Source organism: Balaenoptera borealis (genome assembly GCF_965194805.1).
Source record: "Balaenoptera borealis genome assembly, chromosome: 2".
In the NCBI taxonomy this organism is placed as follows: Eukaryota; Metazoa; Chordata; class Mammalia; order Artiodactyla; family Balaenopteridae; genus Balaenoptera; species Balaenoptera borealis.
Window position 1 is genome coordinate 179,825,353 of NC_138867.1, and position 27,704 is coordinate 179,853,056.

A 27,704-nucleotide genomic window follows, 5' to 3' on the forward strand; every position below is an offset into this window, starting at 1 on the left:
ATGTGGGATCTTCCCGGACCAGGGCTCGAACCCATGTCCCCCACACTGGCAGGCGGACTCCCAACCACTGAGCCACCAGGGAAGCCCTTAGCGAGCGTTCTTAATAAACCTTAACCTCAAAGGTTTTTTTTTTTTGGGGGGGGGTGGGGCGGGCACTGGCTTAATTAGTCCATAGATAAATAAGGCACATCTCTGATTAATATCTAATGCCAAGATGGCGTTTCTCTAAATTGCTCTTCTTTAATAAAGATAAGAACTAACTGAGGCAAACTGCTAGTGGTGAGTCATCTTAGGGGGAAAAAAAAAAAAACAAAGCGGAACATTCTTGGGCATAAATCCAGCCAGCTGCATATTATGGTCCTGAAGAACAAATGTGGTACAAACTCTTCACCTGCAAAGATTCCTGGCTGATAAGAAACGGCCCTCATGAAACTCTGGTAAGGGCTCATGAAAAAAATGTCACCTATGTCACTGTTACCTGAATTTGATCCCTCAATTAATAGTACAGGAGTGAACTTAAAAAATTTTTTAAAGGAAAAATTAAAAGAAAATGAAAATCGGCCAATATTCTTGCCATCATTTACAAATGTCACTGTGCCCAGATCTTTATTTGCCTGGGTGTATACGACGACAGTTGTCATCACGGTGAATATACCAACGTTCCAAGTTTCGCATGCTGCTATGGTCTTTGTAAGTATTGCTTTAATCATTTCCCTGTTGTCAGATGTCAGATGTATGCATTCCAATCACACACACACACGTCTCAAAGGGACAGAATTGCAAAGGCAGAGGTTAGAAATGCTTTATGATTTTAGATATGCATCACCAAACTGCTTTTTCAAATGACTGTACCAAGGACAACCCTGCAGGAAAACAGGGGTAAAGAAAGAAAATCCTGGGAGGTGATACAACAAAATGACAACTAACTGCAGTTGCAAGGGATTTGGGGTGTTTTCCCCCTTTTTTCTATTTTCCAAATTTTCTGCAATGGTCATATGACATTTATAATTTAAAAAAAAAAAAGTTAATGCTAGGAAGCTGGGTGCAGGGTATGTGGGAACTCTCTGCACGATCTTTTTTCTTTTTGGCTGTGCCACGCGGCTTACAGGATCCTAGTTCCCTGACCAGGGATCGAACCCGGGTCCCAGCAGTGAAAGCATCAAGTCCCAACCACTGGACTGCCAGGGAATACCTGGCATGATCTTTTTTTTTTTTAACTCTTTGTAAATCTAAAATTATTTCAAAGGATTCAGCAGTTGGATGGCCGGAGGTTTCTTTAAATTTCTGATTAAATGGAAATTAGAGAGCAGAGTCTCTACCATAGGTCTCGTTTCAAGAAACATGACAAATTTCCATCAGTGGAAAGGCTGTTGGGTCTACACCAAAAGACAGGCAAATAAAAGTACATTTGTCTACTTTAAGGTAACTACTGAAGGCATATGACTTTTAAAAATAAATGCTGGCCTTCTGTGATGAGTTGATCATCTCTGAGCACTCACAGGCTGGAGGTGAGGCCCTGGGCTGCGCTCGGTCCTCCCGCGGGCAGCCACCTATCGTGCAGCGTGTGCAGTTCAGAAAACCCGTACTGACAAGGTAAGGACCACCAGGGCAGGCTCTGCCCCACATCTCCCGTGTGACTCATTCGTGTCCCACGAGAACCTGTCCTCCTCCAGCGGGCTGGTCCAGAGCATGGGGAAAAGCTGGGGCGGCTCCTTGGAATGTGGGGTCCTGAGTGAAAAGGGGCTTGGAGGGTCGGGAGAGCAAGACGCGGAGACAGACGCCTGTCCTGCAGCAGGCATGGCAGGGCCTCCAATTCAGGGCAAGGGCGTGCTCCTGAGACAGGCTGGGCGTGAGCAGTTCCCTGCACACTGGCTGGGGATCCCAGGCTGCAGATGCCCCTGGGGTGCAGGGGACAAACGTGGTTGGAGAGAAGACATAGCTGCAGGGCGGAAGTGAAGGGGAAGGTCAAGGAGGCCCAATCTGGGAGGTTTCTGCACCCACTCGTGCAGTAGTTACGTCTATAAAGTTGTTGTGAACACTGAGTTAGTGGATACCGAAGCCGTTGCTTCTAGGGCAAATCTGGGGTTAGGTTCCAAGAGCCTCTGGTCATATTTTCATCAACCCATTAATACAGAGCCTTGTGTGATGTGTGTTTCTGTTGAAAGGCGACTTACTGAATACATATCGCTGATTCACTAACACTGAACTCGTGGCCAACAGCTCTGTAACTCACAGAGCTCGTGGAACACTCGTGTTTTCCCCAAGAGGGAGCATCGCAGCCCCCCTGGGCTTAGGACACTAGACAGCGCTTCAGCCCTAGGCTTGGGGGCCATTTTCAAAACAGCGACATTGCCAACAGAAAGCACAAGAATGCAGAAAATGTGGCACTAAATACACCACAAAAAGGATGCTTGTTTACAGAACAAGCTGAGACGGGGTAGGCGGGAAGGCGGAGTGTGCAGTTCAACCTCAGCCAGGAACGCGCTGTTGAATGGCGGAGAAAGCGCTGTGGGCACTGACTTGGGGGGATTACAGATAAACTTTAGCCCGTAGGCGAATTCGTGAATACAGAACCCACAAATAATGAGGAGGGTACTGCATTTTCATGTTTTACTTAGGAAACTCCACGCAGGTGGGGACCTCTGTGTTGTTGGTTATGGGCACAGGGCCTGGTGCGGGGTGGATGCCCAATAAATATTTGCTCGGGGGAGGGAGGGAGAGAGGCAGGGGAGTAAGGGAGGTGCCTGGTCTGGGGTTTGGAAGAGAGAAACGAGGAGAAACAAAGTGGGGTGGAGGGACAATCGGGGAGGGGATGCCTTGTGCGCAACGGTTCTGTGGTGGGCCTTAGGGGGCCCCTGGGGGTTATACTTTATCCTTGAAACTGAAGCTACAGAAAGGTTTATGCATGAGGGTATTAGTTCCGATTTGCCTCTGGAAGTAGCGGATGCGACCGGGCAGCAGACTGGAAGGGGCCGAGGGTGGAGGGTGCCAGGGCCACCGACCCGGGGGTGGGGGACGGGCAGGGCAGACTTGGGGCCAGGAGGGGGAGCAGTGGCGGGTTTGACCCAAGCTGCTTGGGAGGACTCGGGGTGATGGCAGGTGGCAGCTAGACACAGGAGTGGGGCGCTCAGGAGACAGGTTTAGAAGAGGGATGGAGATTTGGGCAGAGGACGGTACCCGAAGCCAAGGAGTAGACGAGATTCCAGGGCTAGGGAGACTGCTTTGCAGAGCTGCCTGGGGACTGAATGGGACAAGACACGGAAATGACAGCCCTGAGGGGCCCCTGCTTTGTTGCAAGTAGTACCGGAACAGGAAAGGGGGGCGAGGAGTAGTTCATCTCAGAACCACTAGTTCAAACTATTATTATCAACTGAAAGCTCTAGGTTTTCTCACAGGCTGTCATTCAGTCCTATTTTCCCATCCTATATGTCCATAGTTGCTTATTTAGACCAGTGGTTGATTCAGATCCCTGGGAGACATTTGGCAGCATCTAGAAACATTTTTGATCATGACTGCCAGGGGCTATGGGGGGTGCTCCTGACATCAAGCGGGTCACCACCAAGGATGCCACTCGGCATCCCGACCACGGAGAACCAGCTGGCCCCAAATGTCCACGGCGTCCAGGCCAGGAAATGCCGAGTGAGATCCAGGCATGGGGATCGAAACATTCCTTGCCCCGAAGCCCACCTCGCTGGCTTCAGCTAACTACTTCAGTCGCTGAGATTTGGGGGGCCCCGATTTTAGGACACAGAGATGGAGGCCACCCCTCCAGCTTTGATAAGCAAACTTTCCACATCTTTGCTTTTCTAAATGACATGGTAGGGACTTCCCTGGTGGTCCAGTGGTAAAGAATCTGCCTTCCAATGCAGGGGACTTGGGTTCGATCCCTGGTCAGGGAACTAAAAGCCCGCATGCCACAACGAAGACCAGACACAGCCAAAAAAAAAAAAAAAAATTCCATGGTAAAGGACTGGTGGACAGAGCAGAGGATGGAACCTGGGGGGCGATCTCCCTCTAATTAACTCACTAATTAACGCCCTTTGGGAACTTTCATCCAACTAGTTATAAGCCTGGCCAAACGGTGATTAGCTCAGAATTATTGTAACATCTCTGTGTGCTTCTCACTTCTGCCCCCAAGAATGATGTCCAGGACCCGATCTGACGCTTCCCATCTCCCCACGTTCCACTCCGTTTTCCTGGTCTACTGACTAGACGGTCACCTGCCAGAAGAGGAAATGAGGCTGATGTGACACCATTTCTTCCTAATGATTCATGCTGGCTTTCAGGCTCATGACTTCAGCTTTGATAACCCACTCTTCTGGGGGACTGGGGGATGACAGCAGGTTGGCTGGTCTCTAGTTGGGAGACTGCCCTGGGCCAATTCTTCTGCTTCCTTCCCAGGCCTGGGACCATACTTACCAGACGCCAGTCTTCTGGTGGAATGCCTGGAGATGTCAGAGGTCATGGGTATCTAAGACTTGCTTTTAAGTTCTTACAACCCTCTGGTGTCAGATGCAATGAGTGTAGAGAAGTCTTACCATTTAACGATTAAAAAACAAACAGTCTGATTCAAAAATGGGCAAAGGGCGTGAATAAACATTTCTCTAAAGAAGATACAGAAATGGCCAATAAGCACGTGAAAAGATGCTCAACATCCTTACTGCTAGGAAAATGCAAATCAAAACCACAATGAGATGCCACTTCACACCCACTAGGATGGTACAATGGAAAGTAACAAGGGTTGGTGAGGATGTAGAGGAACTAGAATCCTCATATGTTGCTGGTGGGAATGCAAAACAGTGCGGCTGCTATGGAAAAGTGTGGCAGTTCCTCAGAAAAGTCAAACATAGAATTACCATATGATCCAACAATTCCACTTCCGGGTATGGACCCAAAAGAACTGAAAGCAGGGACTCAAATAGATATTTGCACACCCGTGTTCATAGCAGCATGGTTCACAATACTCAAAAGGTGGAAGCAACCCAAGTGTCCACTGACAGATGAATGGATAAACAAAATGTGATATATCCGTAAAATGTAATATTATCCAGCCTTAAAAAGGAAGGAAATTCTCACACCTGCTACACCTGGGTGAGGACGTCATGCTCCGTGAAATAAGCCAGTCACAAAAGGACAAATACTGCATGACTTCACGTATACGAGGGACTTAGTGTAGTCAAATTCTTAGAGGCAGAAAGTAGAATGGTGGGGGACAGGGGGCTGGGGAGTCAGCGTTTAATGGGGACAGAATTTGGGAAGATGAGAAAGTCCAGGAGGTGGGTGGAGGGGATGGAGGCACAGCAATGTGAATCTATACTTAAAAATGGTTAAAATGTTTTCTTAAAAAAAAAAAAAAAGCACAACTAGAGCTGTAGGAGACTTGACCTGCGGAGCGAGCATGTGCTGCTCAACCATCGTGGATTTCAACCTCCTCCCACGAACCTGACATCCCCGGGACAGAAGACAGACTCAGACAGCACTTAAGAACGTCATTCCTCCTTCTCTACTGACAGCTGTCCTGCGTGATGGATGGGACCCTGAGAGCTTCGTTGAGGAACTGGTTCCGACACCCAGGGACCCCCATAGTGCTCTGTAAGTGGCCTGGAAGGCACCCTGTAGTGCTCACTCCTCAGAGCTCCCTTAGCATTTGACAAGGATGGTTCATGGAAATAAGGGGAAAAAAACGCTCCATTTAGTGTTTTGAGTCATTCTGCTGAACAAGTTTAACCACTGCATGGGGCGGGGGGAGCGGGGAGGCGGGGGTGTCCCTGGAACTTCTTACCAAGAATAAACTAGTAATTACCATATGATCCAGCAATCCCACTCCTGGGCATATATCCAGACAAAACTCTAATTCAAAAAGATACATGCACCCCTATGTTCATAGCAGCACTATTTACAATAGACAAGCCATGGAAACAACCTAAACGTCCATTGACAGATGAATGGATAAAGAAGATGTGTACATATACACAATGGAATATTACTCAGTCATAAAAAAGAATGAAATAATGCCATTTGCAGCAACATGGATGGACCTAGAGATTATCATACTAAGTGAAGTAAGCCAGAAAGAGAAATACAAATATCATATGATATCACTTATATGTGGAATCTAAAAAAATGATACAAGTGATCTAATTTACAAAACAGATATAGACTCACAGACATAGAAAACAAACTTATGGTTACCAAAGGGGAGAGTGGGGGGGAAGGAGAGATAAATTAGGAGTTTGGGATTAACGTATACACACTACTATATGTAAACCAGGTAAACAACAAGTACCTACTGTATAGCACCAGGAACTATACTCGATATCTTCTAATAATCTATAATGGAAAAGAATCTGAAAAAGAATATATATATACACACACACACACACACACGCACATATATATATTTCTGAATCACTTTGCTGTACACCTGAAACTAACACAATATTGTAAATTAACTATACTTCAATTAAAAAGAAATTCTATAGTGATTTAAAAAAAAAAAAAAGAGTAAACTAGTAAGGATCACACCTAAAGGATGACATTGATCACCAACGGAAATGGCCTTCCAACATGAGGTTGAAAAAGGGCAGATCTGGTCGGGAGGACAGAGGTATGACCCTGACACTTTGGTATGAACACAGCTGGGGAAGAACATGAGGAGGACACCCCTGCACTGTCCAGGCTTGTCCCAGAGCTTATCCACTCCCCTTTGCTGCATTTCACACTACTTTCTGGTGTCAGGAAGGAGGCACCTTCAGTCTCATCCACAGGGAGTTCAGACCCTAAGAAAGCATATGCCTCGTGGGTAAGTATTTCTCGTCCCTCTGAGTACAAGGCCAGATGCTTGTGCTGGCCCCAGCAAAACCATTCCACCCCCTTAGGCCCCGCCAGGAAGGGCAGCCGGCTTTTCGTCATTGGCGTGTTTTAAACAATTATGTTAATTCAACTGACTGTCCAGAAATCAAAATGACATGACTGAAAAACACTTTAATGAAAACAGATGATTTTGAAAAGATTAATTCAGGTGTAGCTACTACACATCTGAAATCTTCCAGAAAACCCCAACTGGCCTTATTATATATTATTACTATTTTAAAAACCTTTAATGCAGGAAACACAGAGCAAATGTTAGCAAGAGGTGGCTGGAAGGAGGGCAGAGGAAATCAAACACTTGACAGAGGCCAGTGGGTTTCTCTTTCAGCAGATAAAAAGCATTCTGTTAAAGGCGGAAGGGAGGAAAGAAAAACTTGCACCTACAATGCCAGGAAAAACAAACAAACAAACCTGTTTGCTTGCAATGGCCTGGGAAATTATTCAAGGGCACTGCATTTCTGTCAAAAGACAACCGAAATGGTGTGAGGGGTAGGTGAGGCTTAGCAAGACCCTCCATGGGGAGTTCCCAGTGCAAACTCACACCTGCGAGGAACTCCTGTCCCTCCTGCACCTGTGTCCCTCACCAAATTTACAAGATCAGAGTCATGGGCCTAGAAGGAGAACAGGAAAAGTCATGAGCCTATTGTAGGGGGTGGCAGACCCTGGCCTGTGGGCCAGCCACCTGTTTTTGTAAATAAAGTTTTACTGACTCCCAGCCAGGCCCACTTGTTTCCGCGTAGTCTGGGGCTGCTTTAGCAAGTTGGGTAGCTGTGACCGAGGCTGTGTGACCTGCAGACACTATAATATATACTATCGGGCTCTTTACAGAAAAAGTCTGCTGAGCCCTGGTCTACTGTATCTCATTGGTTTGTTTTGGAAAGGAGGGCCTATTCCCAACAATCAAGATGCACCCAGCAGGGCCCATGGGGCATGGGAAACTCCCATTTTTAATCTCCGACACACACGAGGGAATGGAATAAAGGAAGCAGCAAAGTGGCTTAACGGTGTGGAGTCGTTACTGAATTCCAGAGCCCTGAAATAGCCCATGCTGGTAGCAAACAGGTATGAGGTGGGTTTCTGAGCATCTCAAGGTCCTCACCATCCTAAGAATGCCGGCTCTAACCAGCTCCTATATGAGGAAAATTCCAGAACCTTGCAAAACCTTCATTAGTATTCCTTTTAGTGCTGCAATGGTGTGAGCTCGAATATATTTTAATATATCTCATGTCTCAAGGTCAGGAAGAAAACACGTTCATGCACTTATGTAAGCTAGGTGCAGGGCTAGGCAGACGGAACATTTTTTTCCCTCTCTAAGGTACAAGAGTTTTGTATTTGATGAGGGTGGTATTTGAACGCATGGAGAAGGAGCAGATTATTCAGAGTACAGGCAAAGAGCCAGACATTTTGACCCACTGTAATATATTAGGCACCTATTTATACTTTATAGCAAATTATATTCACAGAGGATTCAGATTTAGAAGCTTCCAAGCAAGGAACTAGTAGTTCTCCTTAAGATCTCCTCTTTCCTCTTCTTACTTACTGGGTTCCCGAGAGTGAGCCGAAGTTCAACACTTAACTTTAAAATACCTGAAAATTACAATGTGTTCTAAAGAATGTAAGAATGAAGTACTAATAACCCCCGTAAACTTGTTCTCATTTACAAGTCACTGGAAATAGAAAGTTCCTGAGGGGGGTGGAATAGGGTCCCCCCCAAGATTCATGTCCACCTGGAACCTCAGAATGTGGCCTTATTTGGAAACGGGGTCTTTGCAGATGTAATCAAGTCAAGGATCTCAAGATGAGATCATCCTGGATTTAGGGTGGGCCCTCCTAGATCCAAAGGACGGTGTCTTTATAAGGGAAAGAAGAGGGAGATTTGGACGCAGAGAGACACACCGATACAGAGACAGACAGACACACAGAGAGGAGAAGGCCATGTGAAGATGGAGGCAGGGGCTTCCCTGGTTGCGCAGTGGTTAAGAATCCGCCTGCCAATGCAGGGGACACGGGTTCGAGCCCTGGTCTGGGAAGATCCCATATGCTGCGGAGCAAATAAGCCCGGGCGCCACAACTACTGAGCCTGCGCTCTAGAGCCCACGTGCCACAACTACTGAGCCTGCGTTTCACAACTACTGAGCCCACATGCCTAGAGCCTGTGCTCCGCAACAAGAGAAGCCACCATCCTGCAACGAAGAGTAGCCCCTGCTCGCCACAACTAGAGAAAAACCGCACGCAGCAACAAAGACTCAACACAGCCAAAAATAAAAATAAATAAAATAAATTTATTAAAAAAAAAAAGATGGAGGCAGAAGGATGGATAAACAACAAGGTCCTACTGTATAGCACAGGGAACTATATTCAATATCCTGTGATAAACCATAATGGAAAAGAATATGAAAAAGAATATATATATGTATAACTGAATCACTTTCCTGTACAGTAGAAATTAATACAACATTGTAAATCAACTATATTTCAATTAAAAAAAAAAATGGCCAAAGCCAAAGATCGCCTCTGGCCACCTCTAGAAGCTGAAAGAGGCCATCAAAAGGAAGGATCCTTCCCTAAAGCCTTCTGAAGAAGAATGGCCCTGCAGACACCTTGATTTCAGACTTCTGGCCTCCAGAACCATGAAAGAGCATATTTCTGTCATTTTAAACCACCCATTTTGTAGTCATTTGTTACAGTAACCCTAGGAAACTAATACAGTTCCTCAAAAGTCAGCGTTATTGTGTCACCAAGTGCTTCATCCTTTTCTAAACATTTTTTTACCGTCTGGTGCACTGGGACCCCAGGGTGGCATTCTGACACTGAGGACCAGTTGAGGACCAGGCCCATTCATGAGTTGGGAAGACAGTTTATAATAAAATAGAATAGAAACTACCAGAGTAAAACTTTGGATCCCATGGGTGGGTGGGTGTGTGTGTGTGTGTGTGTGTGTGCGCGCGCATGCTTATGGCATCACTGTGTAAAATGTTAGTTTTCATTATGATCGTGGTCAAAACCAAACACACAATAGTGTCCCAGAAGCCCCCATATCCAGGCCCATCTACAAGGCGAACCTTCCAGACCAACAGAAAGCAACCCCAGTTTTAAAAAATCTCCGGGGGCAGTGTTTAGTTTTACCATCTAGAAGGCCTTCAGATTTCACCTTAACTCCGTTTCTGCTTTTTGTTTGTTTGTTTGTTTGTTTATCTTTTGGTCGTGCCTTGCGGCATGTGGGATCTTAGCTCCCCGACCAGGGATGGAACCCGTGCCCCCTGCAGTGGAAGCGCGGAGTCGTAACCACTGGACCGCCAGAGAATTCCCTCCGCTTATTGACTAGAGATCAGTTGTCCAGGCAAAATCCATAGAGACAGGAAATAGATTTGTGCCTGGGGACAGGGAAATGGGGGGTGAATGCTAATGAGTAGGAGATTTCCTTTTCGGGTGATGAAAATGTTCTGGAATTAGTGGTGATGGTTGCACAACTCTGTGACTATATTAAAAACCACTGACTCATACACTTTAAAAGGGTGAATGCTATGGTATATGAATTATAATATCCCAATTAAAAAAAGCAGCAGCAGAATGGCTGACCCTGTGGATGGCAGAGCTCTCCCCAGCAGGTGGGGAAGCTGGGGGCCTTCCCCTTTGATCACAGCTCTGGGAATATTCTAGAAGAGGGAGAAACACCACAAGGAAGGTTTTAGCTTCTTGATCATAAGCGGGGAGGGGGTTGGGGGGGAAACCTGGTGACAAATTTAGAAGCGCTGATTTACCAGATGTGACTTATAATTGGGCCTCGGATTTCTGGAGTAGACCACTGTGGTTATGCTTCGTTTAAGAAAAAAACTATATATATATATATGTATGTAGATATATATTTGTTTTGAAAGAAGTTATTTTTTTTTAAAAAAAAAAAGCAAAGTTGTGTTCACTGTTGTAACCCTAGGACCTGGTTCACAGAGGGTGCCAGGTAATAATCTGCTGAATGAATGAATGAATGAATGAACAAACACACCCAAACACTGCAGGAGCACTCCACAGGCAATGACAACCCTAGGAAATAAGGAGTGGTATTATGTTTCTAATTTGATAGACAGGAAGCTGAGGATTAGAGAGTTTTCGTTGCACCTCCAATACCACGGAAGCAGACCTGAGCTCCCTGCTGCCACCTCTGTGTTGTTCACGGTGCTCACGGCTGTGTGTGCAGAGAAGGGACTGCAGGGCAGGTCAGCGAAGGTGTGGTGACAGCGGCTTGCTGGGGAATGTTAAAAAGCCTGGAATGTTAGAAGCTTCCGTGGTAGAAGGACAGACGGAAAGGGAAATGAGATGGCGCGGGGGTGTGCACAGGAGGCTCCCAAGTCAAATGAGAAGGAAAACCAGGTGCACGAGTTTCCTACTGCTTCTGTAACAAACTACCACAAACGCTGGCTGAGAACAACGCAAATCTATTCTCTTTCGGTTCTGGAGGTCCGAAGTCTAAAACAGGTCAAGGGTTTCCCTGGTGGCGCAGTGGTTAAGAATCCACCTGCCAATGCAGGGGACACGGGTTTGATCCCTGCTCTGGGAAAATCTCACGTGCCGCGGAGCAACTAGGCCCGTGCGCCACAACTACTGAGCCCATGCAGCGCAACTACTGAGGCTGCATGCTGCAACTACTGAAGCCGGTGCGCCTAGAGCCCGTGATCCGCAACAGGAGAAGCCACCGCAATGAGTAGCCCCTGCTCGCCGCAACTAGAGAAAGCTCGCGCGCAGCAACGAAGACCCAACGCAGCCATTAAAAAAATAAATAAATAAATAAAATAAAATGTAACCACCCACAAGGCGTCAAATGTATATACTCTAAATTAAACCTTTAGAATATTTTTTTTTTCAAGATACGATGGCAAATCAGCTGTGTATTTGCTACTTGGAACGTAACCAAACGCTACTTTAATCTCGGTGGAAAACTATGAATCTACCTAAGGACAAAAGCAAAGAAACGCCAGTTGAATTTAGTTTACACCCAAGGCAATTTTAACCACACAAAAAATGAGCATAGCTGCAGGGGTCCTTTCCCTGAGACCTCCACAAGGACATTATTTTAATCACTCTGCCCCTCCCCCGTCAGCCACATTCCTCCTCCAGAAAAATTCCTACCGGCTGCTCCAGAGCTGTGACTGGAATTGTTTTGCACCTGGAGAGAGGGTTTTCAAAACAGAGCAGCTCTTTGCCACTTTCAGGGGAAAAGTAAAGTTTAACTAACAAATAACAAAGAAACAGTGATTGGGCTGGACGTAACAAAGACCTCGGGGCTTAAAATGACTTAAGAGAGCCGCGATGAAAATGTTTAGATGAAAGTGTTTAAAAAGTCATCGATGGAATTTGAGGAAATGGAAACAGGACCCAGGATGAGTGAAGAAAAATGAAGGAGACCTTGACACAAGGATCAGAAATATGCTAAACACGTGGAAGGTAAACACCCAGGGAGGCACAGCTGGTGACCACAGCCCTAGTCCCAGGCACTGGTGACATGGGCAACAGGCCCTGCAGCCAGCTGTAATCGTTACTGTGTGACAAGAATGAAAATTATACCACAGTTTCTGCCAGGAAAAACGTACGTGCCACCACAACTTTCAACGTGGGGGCATTCTTAAGTAGACTGAAGGAAAAAAGAGAAAAAAAAGAATCAAAGAATCCCTTTCTCCTTTCCCTCAGGTATGCCACTGAAAAGGGATGTAAGTGATACAAACCCCAAACAAGTTACATTTACAAGAATTAAATTTAGTATGCCCGCCGGCTGTATGCTCTTACTGGATTTAGAGCAACCTTTTTTTTTTTCTTTCCCACTCAAAAGGGCTTGACCCATAGAACTAGCAAGCTATTGATAAAGCATAAAACTCTGACCCAGTCCAAACAACCAAGATGCTCAAACTTTCCAGACTCTTTATTACTTGGAATGTCAACTTAAAAATACAGGCCTGGGATGGACGTAAGGAAGGAAGGAAGCAAGGAAGAAATAATGCCATTTGCAGCAACATGGATGGACCTAGAGAATATCATATTAAGTGAAGTAAGTCAGAAAGAGAAAGACAGGGCTTCCCTGGTGGCACAGTGGTTAAGAATCCGCCTGCCAATGCAGGGGACACGGGTTCGAGCCCTGGTCCGGGAAGATCCCACATGCCGCTGAGCAACTAAGCCCGTGCACCACAACTACTGAGCCCGTGCGCCACAACTACTGAGCCTGCGCGCCTAGAGTCCATGCTCTGCAACAAGAGAAGCCACCATAATGAAGCCCGCGCACTGCAACGAAGAGTAGCGCCCGCTTGCCACAACTAGAGAAAGCCCGTGCGCAGCAACGAAGACCCAACACAGCCAAAAATAAATGATAATAAATAAAATAAACATAAAAAAAATCTTATCTATAAAAAAAAGAGAAAGACAAATATCACATATCACTTATATGTGGAATCTAAAAGAATGATACAAATGAACTTATCTACAAAACAGAAATAGACTCACAAACATAGGAAACAAACTTACGGTTACCAAAGGGGAAAGGGGGAGGAGGGATAAACCAGGAATTTGGGATTAACATACACACACCTGTTGTTTACCTGTTTATATATAAAGCAGGTAAACAACAAGGATCTACTGTATAGCACAGGGAACTATACTCAATATCTTGTAATAACCTATAATGGAAAAGAACCTGAAAAAGAATATATATAACTGAATCACTTTGCTGTACACTTGAAACTAACACAACTTTGTAAATCAACTGTACTTCAAAAAAAATTAAAATTAAAATACAGGATTGGGGGCATGCCATATGCACGGAGTATATAACATTTATTGAGCATTCACCATATGCTAGGCGCTGTGTCATGCACCTTACACATATGATCCCATCAAATCCCCAACCAATCCTTATTCCCGGTTTAAAGGTGGGGAGACTGACTGAGACTTAGTGGTGGAAACTGGCACCAGAACCCAGATCTGATTTGACACTCAAGCCTGCGCTCTGGACACTTCTCCGTACAGCTCCAGAATTACTCATTCACCCGGATACCTGCAAAATCATCCCGAGAGCGCCCTTGGCCATAGGGCTGTTCACCTGTCCTGAACTCTCTCTAGTCAACAAGAAGGGACCCGCCCTTCCTCGCTCCTGGCTGGAGTTCCATTCTCCCAGAACGGAGGCAAAAGGGGGAAAAACTGTTCTTCGCTTCTATGGTAAAACTTCACGAACACTTTTGACCCCTTGGGCCAGCCGTCTCTTCTACCGCTTCGATCTCAACAGGGCATCAGGCAGAAAAGACAAGGAGAAGACAGCTACAACAAACCGTGCAAGACCAAGGGCCTCTCATTCCTGCACCGCACCATCTAAATTCTCCCAAAGAGAGAAACTGGAGAGAGAACTAAGGAAGACCCAAAGCACACACACTTCGTATGTTTTTGTTATACCCCAACGATCAGATCAATTGTCAGGAGGACGTCTGCTCCGCGGAAAAAGTGCTGCTCGGAGGCTTCAAGTCCCCCGGTGCTGGGTATTGTTATGGTTATCGCCACATCCCAGGTCCTGCCCCGGGGAGCTCCAGAACCTGGAACCCGTGTCCTTTCCCGGCTGAACCACGGAGGTTGCACCGCCCAAGCGCTGGGGCTCGGACAGAACCGGCGGGCATCGTCTGCGCTCTGCATTCGCCAAACCCAGCCCACAGGCACGGAAGGGGCAGCCTGCACTGCAGGACCCGCCCGCCAGTATGGACGAGCCCATGGGGGCCGGGCCCGAGGCCGAGGCAGCCCCGGGGTTCCAGCGCCCGAGGCCGCCCCCAGGCCCCGACGGCGCCTCCCCGGGACCCGAGCCCCGTTCTCCTCAGCCCCGCCCCGCCGGCCTCACCTCGGTCCCCCGCAAGTCACTCGCCGCCCCCAGCTTCGTTAGCGTCCCGGCCGCCTCTGCCGCCCGGCCTCCCGGGATCCACTGCCGCCCTCAGCCCGGAGCCGGAAGCGGGAAGCCGCGCGGGCGAGGTGCGCACGCGCCGCTCCGCCCCCGAGGGCGGACCAGAGGGTGTGGCCCCGGGAGGGGGCGCGGCCGAGAGGATCGGTGGGTCCCGGTAACTAAGGACTTGGATTGAAGCTGAACGTGTGGTCTCAGGCAGGGGTAGTTCGCTCGGGTTTACCCGGGGCCAGGGGACTGAAGAGTATTTGCGAGGAGGGTGAGAGTGATCCTTGAGGGGCGGGTTAGTGGAGCAGGGGGGCGCCTACGGGCGATCCTGAGGGGAAATCCGCGGGGTGGGGGGCTTTTTTTGGGAGGGGGTCAGTGGGGCGCTGGGGTATCTGTGGGACTGGGGGGCGCTTAGAGGGGATCCTAAGAAGAGATCAGCGGTGTTGGGGGGCGTTTTGTGGGGTCAACGGGGGCCTGGGTGATTAGCGGGACTGGGAGGTGTTTCCTGGGAGAAGATAGCAGTGCTGGGGGGGCGACTTGGGGAATTAGGGGTGTCTGGAGGCGGGAGTTGGGGTACAGTGGAAGCCTGGGGGCATCTAAGGGGGATGAGTCCGGGGGCGAGAAGTTTGAGAGGGGAGAGTACAAGAAATGGAGAGAACAGCTCTGTCTCCTGTGAAGAAGTGGCAGCATAGATTACAGGAAGTGAAGATTACAGGTCTTGGAAAAATGAGTCATATATCTCTCAGGTGGTCCCAGACACCCCAACATAGGTACCACCAGATACCCCAAACACATACCAGACACCCAGGCAGATGCCATCAGATACTCGCTTTCAGGCACCCGCAAATAGGTCAGACACCCACGTAGGTCTGTTAAATGCCCCCAAACTATTCAAAATCTGAAAAACATGCCAAATATCTCAAAAGTACCGGACGGACACCTTCATCCAGGAGCCATCAGATACCCCCATACAGGCTTTCAGACACCCAGAAACATACCAGAGACCCCACATGGACACTTTCAGACACCCTCCAACACAGATGCTATCAGATACCCCCAAACAGGTGTTCAGAGTCTGAAACACATGCCAGACACCCACACACAGATGTTTTTAGACACCTATAGCCATGCCAGATGTCTCTCCAAGTGTCAGCACCCCTCAGGTGCCATCAGCCATCCAGGTCCTGAGGCTTCTTGTCTAACCCAGGTCCCCCATAAGTGGAGGGGGTGGGCAGGAACCAGGAGAGGGGCCAAGCACCTTTCACCTAAGGCCCAAGTTGTTCAACCAGGTCAAGGTCGCCCCAAACCAAACTCACCTCAAAACACACACAAGCTGTGGTTGAGATCTCTCAGTTCAGACACTGGGTGGCAAAATCCCCAAGCGACCTGCCTTCACTTTAAGTTTAGGCTTCATGATCAAGAGAGGGAGCATGTCCAGGGAGTTGGAGGGTCCAGAAGTGCAAGAACCCCACCCCAGTTGAGGCCATCAGATACCCCCCCGCCAATTGAGGTCAGAAGCCCAGACACAGGTATTTCGAGGTCTCGATGGATCTGTAAATGTTCACTCTCTGAATTGCTATGACTTTTGGACTTTATCCCAAAGGCAATGGGGAGCCATTGAAGATTGTAAGCAGGAAGAATGGCATGATCCTTATTTCTGTAGCCCCCTTGGTTATAGAAACCTTCAGGTTGACAAAGTTCTCCCCTAAAACCTTTTCAAGGGGCCTGTCAGGAAGGAGAGGTATCTCTTGTCTTCCTTTTATCCATCCAACCATTTTCTGCATTTTATTGAGTCCTTATCATGGGCCAGGGACTCTGCTAAGAGCTAAGGAGCTATATGTCTATAGCTGCATTTCTCAGTCTTGGTACTAATGACAATTGGGGCTGGATAATTCTCTGTCGTCAGGGACTTCTGTGCATCAGAGGATATTGAACAACATCCCTGGTCTCTTCCCATTAGATGCAAGTAGCACTCCTAGTCCTGACAACCAATAATGTCTCCAGATATTGCCAAATGTTCTTTAGGGGGACAAAATGGCCCTTGGCTGACAGCAATTGGCCTCAGAGACGCTCAGAACTTACAGTCACCTTATGCTGGCTTCCTGGGGAGGTGGCCCTTCGCTTTGTTTTAGAGAATGAGTAAGAGTTATGTGGCAGAGGGAGTTCCAGGAACAGCGCTGAATGAGCAAGGCGCAGGTGATGGGCACAGGCAGCCACAAGACTTCAGGGTGGCGGCGCTGGGCAATCCCGGTAGCTGAGCAGTGGGAGAGAAGGGTGGAGGGGTAGGCGGGGTCAGACCACAGAGGGACCTCAGAGGTCAAGGCCAGGAACAGGACTGTCTGGAATGGTGTTCCATCAGCGGGGCTGGTCTCTAGGAAAGCATCTCAGCTTTACCCTGGAGACGCACCTTCCATAATTACCTGGAGCGTGACTCATTCACTGTTGTGTTTAACTTACTGTGGGGCTGTTTCCTTAAGTCAGTAACATCTGGTTTTGAATACCTGCGATGGGAGGTAGGCTTGTGACGAGTTATACCTGGGCAGTGCCTGCTCTCAGCCTGCTGGGAGTGAGACACAGCTGTTCTGGCCTCACACGCTTCCTTAGACAGGTGTGGGGCTGTGGTCAGAGCCCAGGGTTAGGGTCTGTGATTTAGATGCTAGCTTTGCCTCCTCAACAACAAGAAATAATGATGATGTCAGTAGGTGCTACCATTGCCTGTTAAGTACCAGGCATCACGCTGAGCTCTAGTCACGTCATTTCTGTGACACGAACTCCAACCTTCCCTGACCTCAGAGGGTTGTCCCGAAAGTCAAATGATGTTTCCAGGAGGTGGAACTTGACTCCTGCCATCCCGAGAGTAGGCTGGATTGAGGGACTCGCTTCCAAAGAAGAGAGTAGGGAAATGGGAAAATAGTAACCTGGCAGATGTTACCTTAACCAGGTGTTAAAGGTTAACATCTTCAGGGATGTCATGTCAATAGCACGTCCCCCCGATCTGATGAGCCAGGAAGGTTCCCCAAACCCATAACCCCTTTCTAATTATAAGAAAACATCAGACAAACCCAGATTAAAGGACATCATACAAGACACCTGGGTAATATTTCTCAAGACTGTCAAGGTCATGAACAATAAGAAGAGACGGAGAAACCCTCAAAGACCAGAGAGACTGGGAAGACAGGGTGACTGAAGATAATGTAGTATCTGAATTGGATCCTGAAACAGAAGGAGAACACTAATGGAAAAAACAAAACAAAACTGGTGAAATCTGAATAAAGTCTGGAGTTTGGTTAATAGTACTGTACCAGTGTTGGTTCCTAAGTTGTGACAAACATATTGTGGTCATATAAGATATTAACATGAGGGGAAGCTAGGTGAACCACGTGAGGGGGCTCTCTCTGCACTTTTCTGTAAATCTAAAATTAAAGGACTTCCCTGGTGGCACAGCGGTTAAGAATCCGCCTGCCAATGCAGGGGACACGGGTTCGAGCCCCGGTCTGGGAAGATGCCACAAGCCGCGGAGCAACTAAGCCCTTGCGCCACAACTACTGAGCCTGCGCTCTAGAGCCCACGAGCCACAACTACGGAAGCCCACGCTCTCTAGAGCCCGTGCTCTGCAACAAGAGAAGCCACGCAATGAAGCCCACACACCGCAATGAAGCCCGCGCACCGCAACGAAGAGTAGGCCCCGCTCACTGCAACTAGAGAAACCCTGCATGCAGCAATGAAGACCCAGGGCAGCCAAAAAAAAAAAAAGAAGAAGAAAAATAAAAAAAGTTAAAAAATAAAATGAAAAGTTTCAGGGAGAAAAGGGATCTGCCACCCGCTGGAGGGTTAAGAGAGTCCTCAGATAGATATTTGTATACTCTAAGTTAGGGTATAATGCCAAAATGCAGCAAAAGATTCCACTTACAAGTCCCAGGTCTGGTCTTTTTTAAGTAACAAACAAAACATTAAGTTATCCCTCCTGCCTGCCTTGCATTGCATTCTACCCGTGGTAATTCGTTGGTTTATGCTAGCCACAGACAGCAATCCACGACAGTTTCATGCTTATACCAAAGAATGGAATCTGATTCTTAGTACCTGGTATTTTGCCTGTAAGTCTACTGATAAAAGATTATTGGAAGCCAGTCACAGAATCTGAAAATAAACTCTAGTCTCTCGTTTACTATTTTAGGGCTTTCATAGAAGCCAAGGACTCATTGCAAAACATTTTTGCAAGGATGACCGCTTGTATTCCATCCAGGAACAATACATTTTTGCCTGGTTTAGGATTACCGGTAGCTTATTTCAAAGCGAAGGAAAACCAACTGAGCACGTGTTTGCTGTCTTTAGAACAGTTGGCAAAAATATGGTATGAAAGTGTTTTCATCTTCCTATTATTCTAAATATTATTGTACAGAGCTATTATTAATGACGTTTTTTGGTGGGAAAACCTTAAAAAATTGCCCCAAATATGGACATTAAGCACGTCAAACAACAGAGTGTCCTTGGTATGTTAAACTTTTGGTTTTCATGTATCTGTAATTTAATTTTCTTTTAAACTATAAAATTTTGCCTTTGGTACAACTAAAAGAATTAGAAGTTAATTTTATTAAGCAAAAAATAGGGACTTCTCTGGCGCTCCAGTGGTTAAGACTTCCTCTTCCATTGCAGGGGGTGTGGGTTTGATCCCTGGTGGGGGAGCTAAGATCCCACATGGCTTGTGGCCAAAAAACCAAAACATAAAACAGAAGCAACATTGTAACAAATTCAATAAAGACTTTAAAAATGGTCCACATCAAAAAAAAAATGTTAAAAAAAAATTAAATGGCATCATGTGGCAGTGGATTGGTGATCAGGGGCTCAGGCTCTGAGTTCAGACCCTGCTGTGTGACCTTTGGCAAGAACTTAACTCCTCTGGGCCTCAGATTCCTCATCTGTAGAAAGGGGGAATACTAGTGCCTATCTTACAGAGTTGTGAAGCTTAATGAGGAAATCTGTTTAAAGGACTTGGTGTTTGGGATATTGTATCTGCTCAGTATAGTAATGTTACTCTCTAACTATTTGTACAAAGTCTTCTGTGATTGTAAAGTGACCTTCAGGAAATTAGTCCCTGTTGGAACCCTCATCTTCAAGGTCAGATGTGTAAGGGGTTCATTGATCTGTTGGCTACTGTAAGTCACTTCCCTGGGTCTTCCTTGCTGCTGGGAAAGCTAGCTCGGGGATCGGCAAACTTTGGCTATAAAGAGCCGTAAGGGAAATATTTTCAGCTTTGCGAGCATGCTGCGAAATACTCAACCCTGCCATTATAGCGTGGATGCATTTCTGTACTGTCCACGGCCCAGTCCCGGATCTTTGACCTCATTCTTCCTCCTGCCAACCTCCCACTTGCCCCTTGAATTTGATGCCTGAGATACAGCTCCGTGGGGCTTGATCCTGGCCCTCCAGGGAAGTCTCTGTATCCAGCAGACCTCACCCCCCCGACCCCCAGAAGAAGAGATTAGGAAGTCAGCAGAAACAGGAAGTCACCTGCTGCTTAAAAGGACTTTAAGATGCTGAAGACTTTGCAAAGCCCAGGTGGCCTCCGCTGAAAACAGCTCATGTGTTGGAAAGCGGGTTGGAAATCTTCCAATGCAGAGAAAGCTCCGAAGGGGAGACCCCTGACAAGAGCGGCCGGCCAACAGTCCCACCACCAGCAAAAACAGTGCTCCGGAAAGAGGGAGGAATCAGGAAGAAGGAAGACGCCCACGTGTGGGGCCGGGCAAGGAAGAAATGCAAAACCTGCGGCTCAGGTCACAGGAAGACACCTGCCCTGCAGGTGGAGGGACAGCTCTCACCGCACGGCCCATCCTGGGGCCAGTTCTCTATTGCACTCCCCAGTGATTCTCACCGGGGCAATCCTAGCCCCCAGGGGACATTTGGCCACATCTAGAGACATTTTTGGTTGTCATGACTCATGGGATGGGGGGTAATAGGTATCTAGTAGGTGGAGACCAGGGATGGTGCTCAATATCCTCCAATGCACAAAACAGCTCCCCGTTCCCCCAACAAAGAATTACTAGGCCTCAAATAGCAATAGGGCCAAGGTTGAGGAACCCTGCACTAGCCTGAATTTGCAACTAACATGCAGTTGCCGGTGCCTCCTCTGTCTCCCTTACAAAGCCCGATTTGTTTTCAAAAAGGTGATATGCTAAATCTCAGAAAAGGCCAGAGTCATCTCCCTCCAAGGCCTCTGGAACCCAGTACTTTTTCCTGAGCAGACACCATTACCCCCCAGACAGCCCCGGGAAGCAGGAAATTGCCTGTTATGGGCTGATCGTGCCTCCCTGCACCGACCCCAATTCATATGTTACAGTCCTAATCCCCCTCAGTACATCAGAAGGTGGCCTTATTTGGAAATAGGATCATTGCCATTTTATTTAGTTCAATGAGGTCATACTACGGTAGGGTCGGCCCCTAATGCAATGTGACTGGCGTCCTTAGGAAAAGGGGAATTTCAGACGTAGACAGGCATACAGGGACAATGCCATGTGAAGATTATAGTTCTGCTGGCACAAGCCACCGGACTTCCAGAAGCCAGGAGAGACACCTGGGGTGAACCCTTCCCTAGCACGTTCAGAGGGAGCCTGGCCCTGCTGACACCTTGATGTCGAACTTCTTCAGAACTGTGAGACAATGCATTTCTGTGGTTTAAGCCAACCAGATGGTGTTACTTTGTTACGCAGCCCTAGCTAACTAATATACTGCCCGAGTCTGGATTTTGCCAAAGGATTTTTGCAACGACGAAAGCCGAGACTTAAAGGGAATTTGGTGGCGGCGGGGGGGCCGAGCTAATCAAATGGTCCCTGCTCTTAGGGATGGATCCCTGGTGACATCCAGGAAGCCAGCGTTGGTCCGAGCTCAGAAAGGGTGAAATAGGATGAGGATGCAAAGAGCGAAGGAGGCCATGAGAGCGATTTAGGGGAAGTGAAGGAGAGAAAGTGGCTGCCATCCAGGGGGATGGGCTGGGCCACCAGACTTACCAGAGCTCAGAAAAGGTTTGCCACACAGCGGGCAGCTGGAGTGGCCAGAGAAGGTTCCTTGAGCCAGCTGGTGCCCGTTGACACATTCTTTCCGCTCTCGAGCATCCTGACCTTTGTCTTTCAGAAGCACTGGGCTCTTCCCCTGTTGGGGACAGAGGTGGGCCTTAGAATGCCCTGTGCATCCAGTCTCGCCTCGAATCAGAGAGATCTGGAGCCAGGGGCACCCTGACAAGCTGCAGAAGGCAGAGGGGGATTCCCCCCCTACCCCCGGCCCGGCCCCCTGACCTTCTCCTTCTGCCTGGTGACTCGGCATCGGAGGGAACTAAGTCTGCGCTTCACCCTGGCACTCCTGTCACTTCTCTCCATCTTCCCCGCTCTGTCCTCGCTCCTGAGGGGCAGAAAATTTGGTGAGGAGGACGCAGCAGACCCAGAAGGCCCTTCTGAGCCAGTCCTGCAGGTCGCTTCTGGGATCCACCTGGAATCTGTCTCCCTGAGGCCCCTTCATCCTGTTTCACCCCTGCTGTGGTCCCTAACTCTCTCCCTCCTTCTCTCACTCACTCATTCACTGAACGAACATTTACAGAGGTTTGCAAATTTCAGGAACCATGGGGACCAGGTTTGCAGAGGGGAAGGTGACATGGTCTCAAACTCGAGGTCCCTTGATGGGCCGTGTCCATCTCAGCCTCCTCCCTCTGATTCATGCCCCCTTCCTATCTCATCAGCCTAAAATCCTGCCCATTCTTCCTGTGGAATATCTGTCAAACCCAGCTTCCCTCTTCCCATCCAATGCTCCAGCCCCAGATCGTGCCTCTCCTGGATGACTGGCACACCCTCACTTAATAAATATGTGTTAAGTCATTGACAAAGAAACCCAGTCCCTGCAGAATCTAGTCCCTGGAGCGAGATTCTGTACCCCCAGTCTGTACCCCTGACAGAGCTGTGCTCCTTTGCTTCCCAGGTGTGATCTGGCCTCTGCTGACTCCCCCTCCCTCCCCTCCTCCCAGCCCCACCCTGACACTGTTCCTGAGGAAGGCACCGATTTCTTTTCCCCATCCTCATTTCTTCGTATTGCTGAACTCCTACTCTTCCATCGGAACCCAGCTCAAGCTGTCACCTCCTCCAAGAAGTCTTCCTCTGCCCTCCCAGGGCATATGACGAGCCCCCCTACCACCCCTACCGTTGCCCTGGCGGTTCCAGTGAGAGGATGGGGGCCCCAGCTCCTGCCCCCAGCTCAGGGCCCACAGTAACCTCTTGTGGGAATCCAGTGGAGGCCCGCCAACAGCTCTGCGTACTCACTCGGACAGGAACTCAAACCAGGTGAGGTTTGAGTGGGCTCCTCCGGGGCTGATGGACAAGTGAGCCCTCTGCCGGGCCCTGCAGGATCAGAGGGGACAGGCACAGCAGCAGCCCTTCCTTCCTCCCGCAGATGCCCCCTCTCCTGCCCCTCTCCCTCTGGGCTCCTGTGGATAGGTGTGCCCCCCGTGCCATGTCTGAGATCCCACCATCCCTCCACATGTGGGCTCACCTGTGCCTCCTCCCACCTCCCCTGTCACCGTTTTCCTCCCATTTCTCCTTGTCTTCACACCTTTCCCCCTACACTTTCCCCCTACACCTGTCCTCCGCATCTGTCCTCACATACCTGTTGCCTCACACCTAGCCCCCTTTCCACTTACCCATGGTACTGTCGGAGTTCTTGAAGCACCTGCTGGACAATCAGCCTGCCATGGCAGATAAAAACAGCCCACAGTCGCCCCACATGACAGACATTCCCCAAGGCGAGCCGTGATTGCCCGACCCGCTCCCGGGTCCTGATGCAGCCCCTAAACTGGAGCCCCAGCCCCTCCCCATGCTGTCGAGAACCTTTCTGAGGGGCCTGGGTCCCTCTCCTGGGAGAAGGATGGTGTGGTAGAGAAGATCGAGATTATTATAGGGGGACAGTGGCCGGTCACTTACAGCCAGTGATGCTACACCCTGCATCCCTCCTCCCCAAGCCTGGACTCCTTGGCTGTCCAGGGGGTCCCTCCCTGACCCAGGGGCGGACACTCACACATGATCTGGCTCCACGTGGTCCTTTTCCATGCACTCCAGCACCGGTGGATCCAGGCCTGGAATCAGCCCCCACCCCAAGAGGCACAGGCGTGAAGGGGGCCCTGGGGCAGGACCAGCCCGGCATGGTGCCCCCTGAACCCACCCCTGCAGAAGTGGAGACGGTCCAGATGTGGTTTGCCACTCTCAGAGGAGGAGAGGTGAAAAGAGGGCAGAGAGCCAGGGATGGAAGTGTCCCCGGCGTGTCATGAGTGCTTAACGACTGGCTAAACGCTTTACACATATGCGGTCAGTGAACCCTCCAAGCGACCCTAAGGAGATACACTAATCGTCCCATTCTCATCGAGAAAGCTGAGGAGGCTTAGAGACTTGCTAGAAAGTGGTAGATTCCGGTTTGGTCTGTAGGTCTGCCTGACACCAGAGGGACACAAGCTCTTCAGATAGAGATTCAGAGACAAAGAAGGAGATAAAGAAAGAGACAGAGTCAGAGGGAGAAGAGGGAGCCCTGCGGGTCATTGCAGTGTTGTGTCCACCTTGGAGGATCCCTGGCGGGGGCGGAGGGGGGGGCGGAGGGGTGGGGGAAGGGCAGATGATGCAGGAACCACCCCACCCCCTCCCCCAGCATTCTGCCCATTTCCTGTCCAGGGGACCCTAAGCCCCCTCCACCAGCCCCATCCAGGGGACCCTCCAGCAGAAACCCCCTACTCCACTTGGTTTCAATGAAGGAAACCCCCAGGCTGGGCTACCTTGAACCGCTGGAGCGGGCACTTCCAAAGCCGGAAAGACTTCCAGGGAACTGGTCTCATCGAAGGACACGGGAACCGACCGTGACCTCACTCTTTTTTCGGGGCTGTCACATTCCTGCAGGGAATAAGCATCTCGCTAAGCCTGGAGACAGCCCAGGCTGCAGGCAGGCTCCCCGGGTCGAGGGTCCCCAGCCTTCAGCTGCAGACAGGGGTTGCCCCCAGCCGTGGGGCATGAGCACAGGGTTGGGACTCCACAGCAGCTGAGGGCTGGGGCCATACCCTCCCCAGCCAGGGGCTGCAGTCCTGCCAAGGACCACCAGCTCCAAGGCTGGAGCTCTGGAATTCTGAGCCACAAATTCCAGCCATGGCCAGTAGTTTCCCCCCAAGTCATGGTCATGGGCAAAGATGCCCCAGGCCGAGGCAACAGCTCCGAGCATGCACTCCCCAGGTTTGGGCTAAAATCTCAGACCTCAGACGAGCCCTCCCTGCTTCCAAACTCCAGTCGCAGGCAGGGCCTCCTTCCAGCTGCAAAGATGCGGAGACATGCCCCTGCTCCCCAGCCCAGGGGTGCACTTATGGCCAAGGAGCCCAACCCAGCAAAGGACCTTCAGGTCTGGGCTGCAATCTCAGGACCCAGCGACTCCCCAGTCACGGGCTGTACCTGCCATGATAAAGCAGTCCCACCAGCTATGGGCAAGGCACTCCTTGGCACCTGCAGAGACAGCGCCTGAGCCCACAGGTGTGTTATCATCTGGGGTGGCTTCAGGTTGCACCCACCTTGTTTGGTGCCTCTGGGGGGGTTCCGCCCCCAGACAGACACCCTTGGGTCCAGGCCTGCAGGCCCTCTCCTGGCAGGTTCAGAGCAAGGCTGGCCAGTGTCCGAGGGAGACAGGGCCCCTCATTTGCAGCTGAGGCTTCGAGGCTGAGCCTGGTGGAGGAAGGGAGGGAGTCGGGTCTCTTCCACCTGGTTGCTGCCCCAGTTCCAGCATGTGAGGCATGGGGGCCTGGAGGGAACCTGTGGGTAGCCCTCTGGGGGGGCAGGGCACAGAGAGGGGTCCAGCTCTCCCAGTACCAGAGAGGTGGGTGGGGAGTCTGGCTGGGGGATTTGATGCTGAAGTTCCATGTCCATCGCAGGCCCACTGTTTTTTGTTTTTTGGGTTTTTTTACCTTTTTATTTTTTGGCCCAGTAGCATGTGGTATTAACTTAGTTCCCCGACCAGGGCTCAAACCCATGCCCCTGGATTGGAAGCTCGGAGTCTTAACCACTGGACCACCAGGGAAGTCCTCCCTCCCACTGTTTATTTTACACAGACTGGATTTCTATCTGGGGGGACCTGTGAGGGGTGGAGGGGGCAGCTAAAGCACCCCTCTCTACCGTTTGGGGCTGCCACTGTGGTTTGTGGGTGGCACTGAGCACGCATCTGTGTTTTGATCACAAGTGCATCTGTGGCTTTGTGCACGCATGTGCAAGTGACATGTTTATGTGTCTCTGGGTTTGAGCAGGGGGAGGGTGCACGCCTGCGCGTTGAGCGTGGGCGTGTACGCCCAGGGTGCACGGGCAGGTGTGCACATGTAGGTCCGAGCCTGCCTGCCGGGTTCACGCAGTTCCAGTCTGGGCTGGTGCACGCTCCTTCAGCGTGTGCGTGCTTACCCATGCACACGGATTTGTGTGCGCACGTGGGCTCTGTGTGCAGACCTGCATCTCCGGAGAGGGCCTTTGGGGCTGCCTTCTGACAATGCAGACACCTCTGGTGGCCCTTGTGCTAGATGACAGAGAGGGAGGGGGGCAGCGTGGCCTGGCCGCCCTGGGGGTGTGTCCCAGAAGGCGTTAGCTGGGTGGAGGGGGGGACGACTGACCTCTGCCAGGTCTCAGAGCAGCTCCGCGACCTTTCCCAGCTGCGTCTTCGAGGCAGGCCCTGGGACCCTGCCAGGCTGGAGAAGGGCGAGTCTTCTCCGGCTTCTTCACTAGGGGGCCCACTGCCCCTGGCCCCCCTAGGCTGGCTTTGTGAAGGGACCTCAAGGCCCAGGTCCTGGATATACTCACTGCCCTGAAGGTCCCCCAAGTCCAGGCTGAAGTCCTCCGAGCTCTCGCCACCGCCGAGCAGCCCTGGAATTCCATCCTCCTGGAGACGGATGGGGAAAAGGCATTGACCGAGGGCAGCAGAGGCCCCCAACTCTCAGACCCTGCCCATCCCCCTCCCATCCAACCTGGGTTCAGCGCCCATCTAGTGGCAGGTGGGGTAGAATGGGGGTGGTCCCCTCAGTGCAATGTCTAACCCAGGCCTTCAAGGCTTTATCCCCCCAAAAGGGGCCAGAAATCTGGGCTGGCAGACCTGATTCCACCTCCCTTACTGAATTTCTGTCTGATGGGCTTATGAAACAGACAAAATAACCTCTGTCCTGTCGGCTCACCCAGCTTGTTTTAAGCCTCACGTTAGATCATGCCTGTGAACGCAATTTGTAAAAGCGCTGCACGGAGGTAAATTATCCTCGGTGCTACTGCTACTGGTGGAATTTCTGGCAGTGTCAGGGCTCCTAGTCTTTTTTTTTTTTTTTTTGGCTGCACTGCGCGGCATGTGCTATCTTCATTCCCCTACCAGGGATCGAACCCGCACCCCCTGCAGTGGAAGCGCGGAGTCTTAACCACTGGACCACCAGGGAAGTCCCAAGGGGCTCCTAGTCTTTTCCCGGGGCTGCTTAGGGTGTCTACTCATGGGTCTCCTGTACCCTAAGTCTCCCTCCCAGGCCTAGGGTGAGGCAAGTGAGGCACTCACCTCGGACACAAAATTGTAGGGGGTGCCCCAAAACTCAGGAATCAAGAAAATCATACTTTAATACAATATTAAAAAAAAGAACTCAATACAGTGCAAAGAGTTCCATGATGAGCAAATTATCAAAATGTTAAGACATGACAGTTTTGGACCCCGCACCTCGCTTGCCTCCCCCTATTTCCGGCCCTGCTCCGTCCTACCAGAGGGTAGCCTGGAACCTCTGCACTCCTAAATCCCCTGCAATAACTTCCGCTCCCGGACAGCAGAAGCCTGAGCTCGTGAGCACAGTGCAAAGGGCTCCAGGGTCGGCTGCCTCCCGCTTCTGGCCCCTCTGCAGCCTCACGTTGCAACCCACCCATGAGGC

At 49.9% G+C, this 27,704-nt stretch overlaps 2 protein-coding genes across 2 annotated transcripts in view; both read right to left on the minus strand.

Moving 5' to 3' along the window:
- The window catches only part of ARHGEF18 (Rho/Rac guanine nucleotide exchange factor 18), a 60,833-nt gene extending 45,955 nt beyond the window's left edge, over nt 1-14,878 (minus strand). The window contains exon 1 of the mRNA XM_082379824.1: nt 14,732-14,878. The gene's annotated coding sequence lies outside the window, so the exon portion shown is untranslated. The remainder of the gene's footprint in view (nt 1-14,731) is intronic.
- The window catches only part of LOC309623204 (rho guanine nucleotide exchange factor 18-like), a 36,537-nt gene extending 9,616 nt beyond the window's left edge, over nt 1-26,921 (minus strand). The window contains exons 1-8 of the mRNA XM_082379843.1: nt 26,614-26,921; nt 25,347-25,497; nt 24,570-24,684; nt 23,825-23,882; nt 23,451-23,495; nt 23,074-23,151; nt 22,063-22,165; nt 21,778-21,919 (exon numbers count right to left, since the gene is read on the minus strand). Coding sequence (XP_082235969.1) covers nt 21,778-21,919; nt 22,063-22,165; nt 23,074-23,151; nt 23,451-23,495; nt 23,825-23,882; nt 24,570-24,684; nt 25,347-25,497; nt 26,614-26,717 — 796 coding nt within the window. The 5' untranslated portion in view covers nt 26,718-26,921. The remainder of the gene's footprint in view (nt 1-21,777; nt 21,920-22,062; nt 22,166-23,073; nt 23,152-23,450; nt 23,496-23,824; nt 23,883-24,569; nt 24,685-25,346; nt 25,498-26,613) is intronic.
- Between the last annotated feature and the right edge of the window lie 783 nt (nt 26,922-27,704).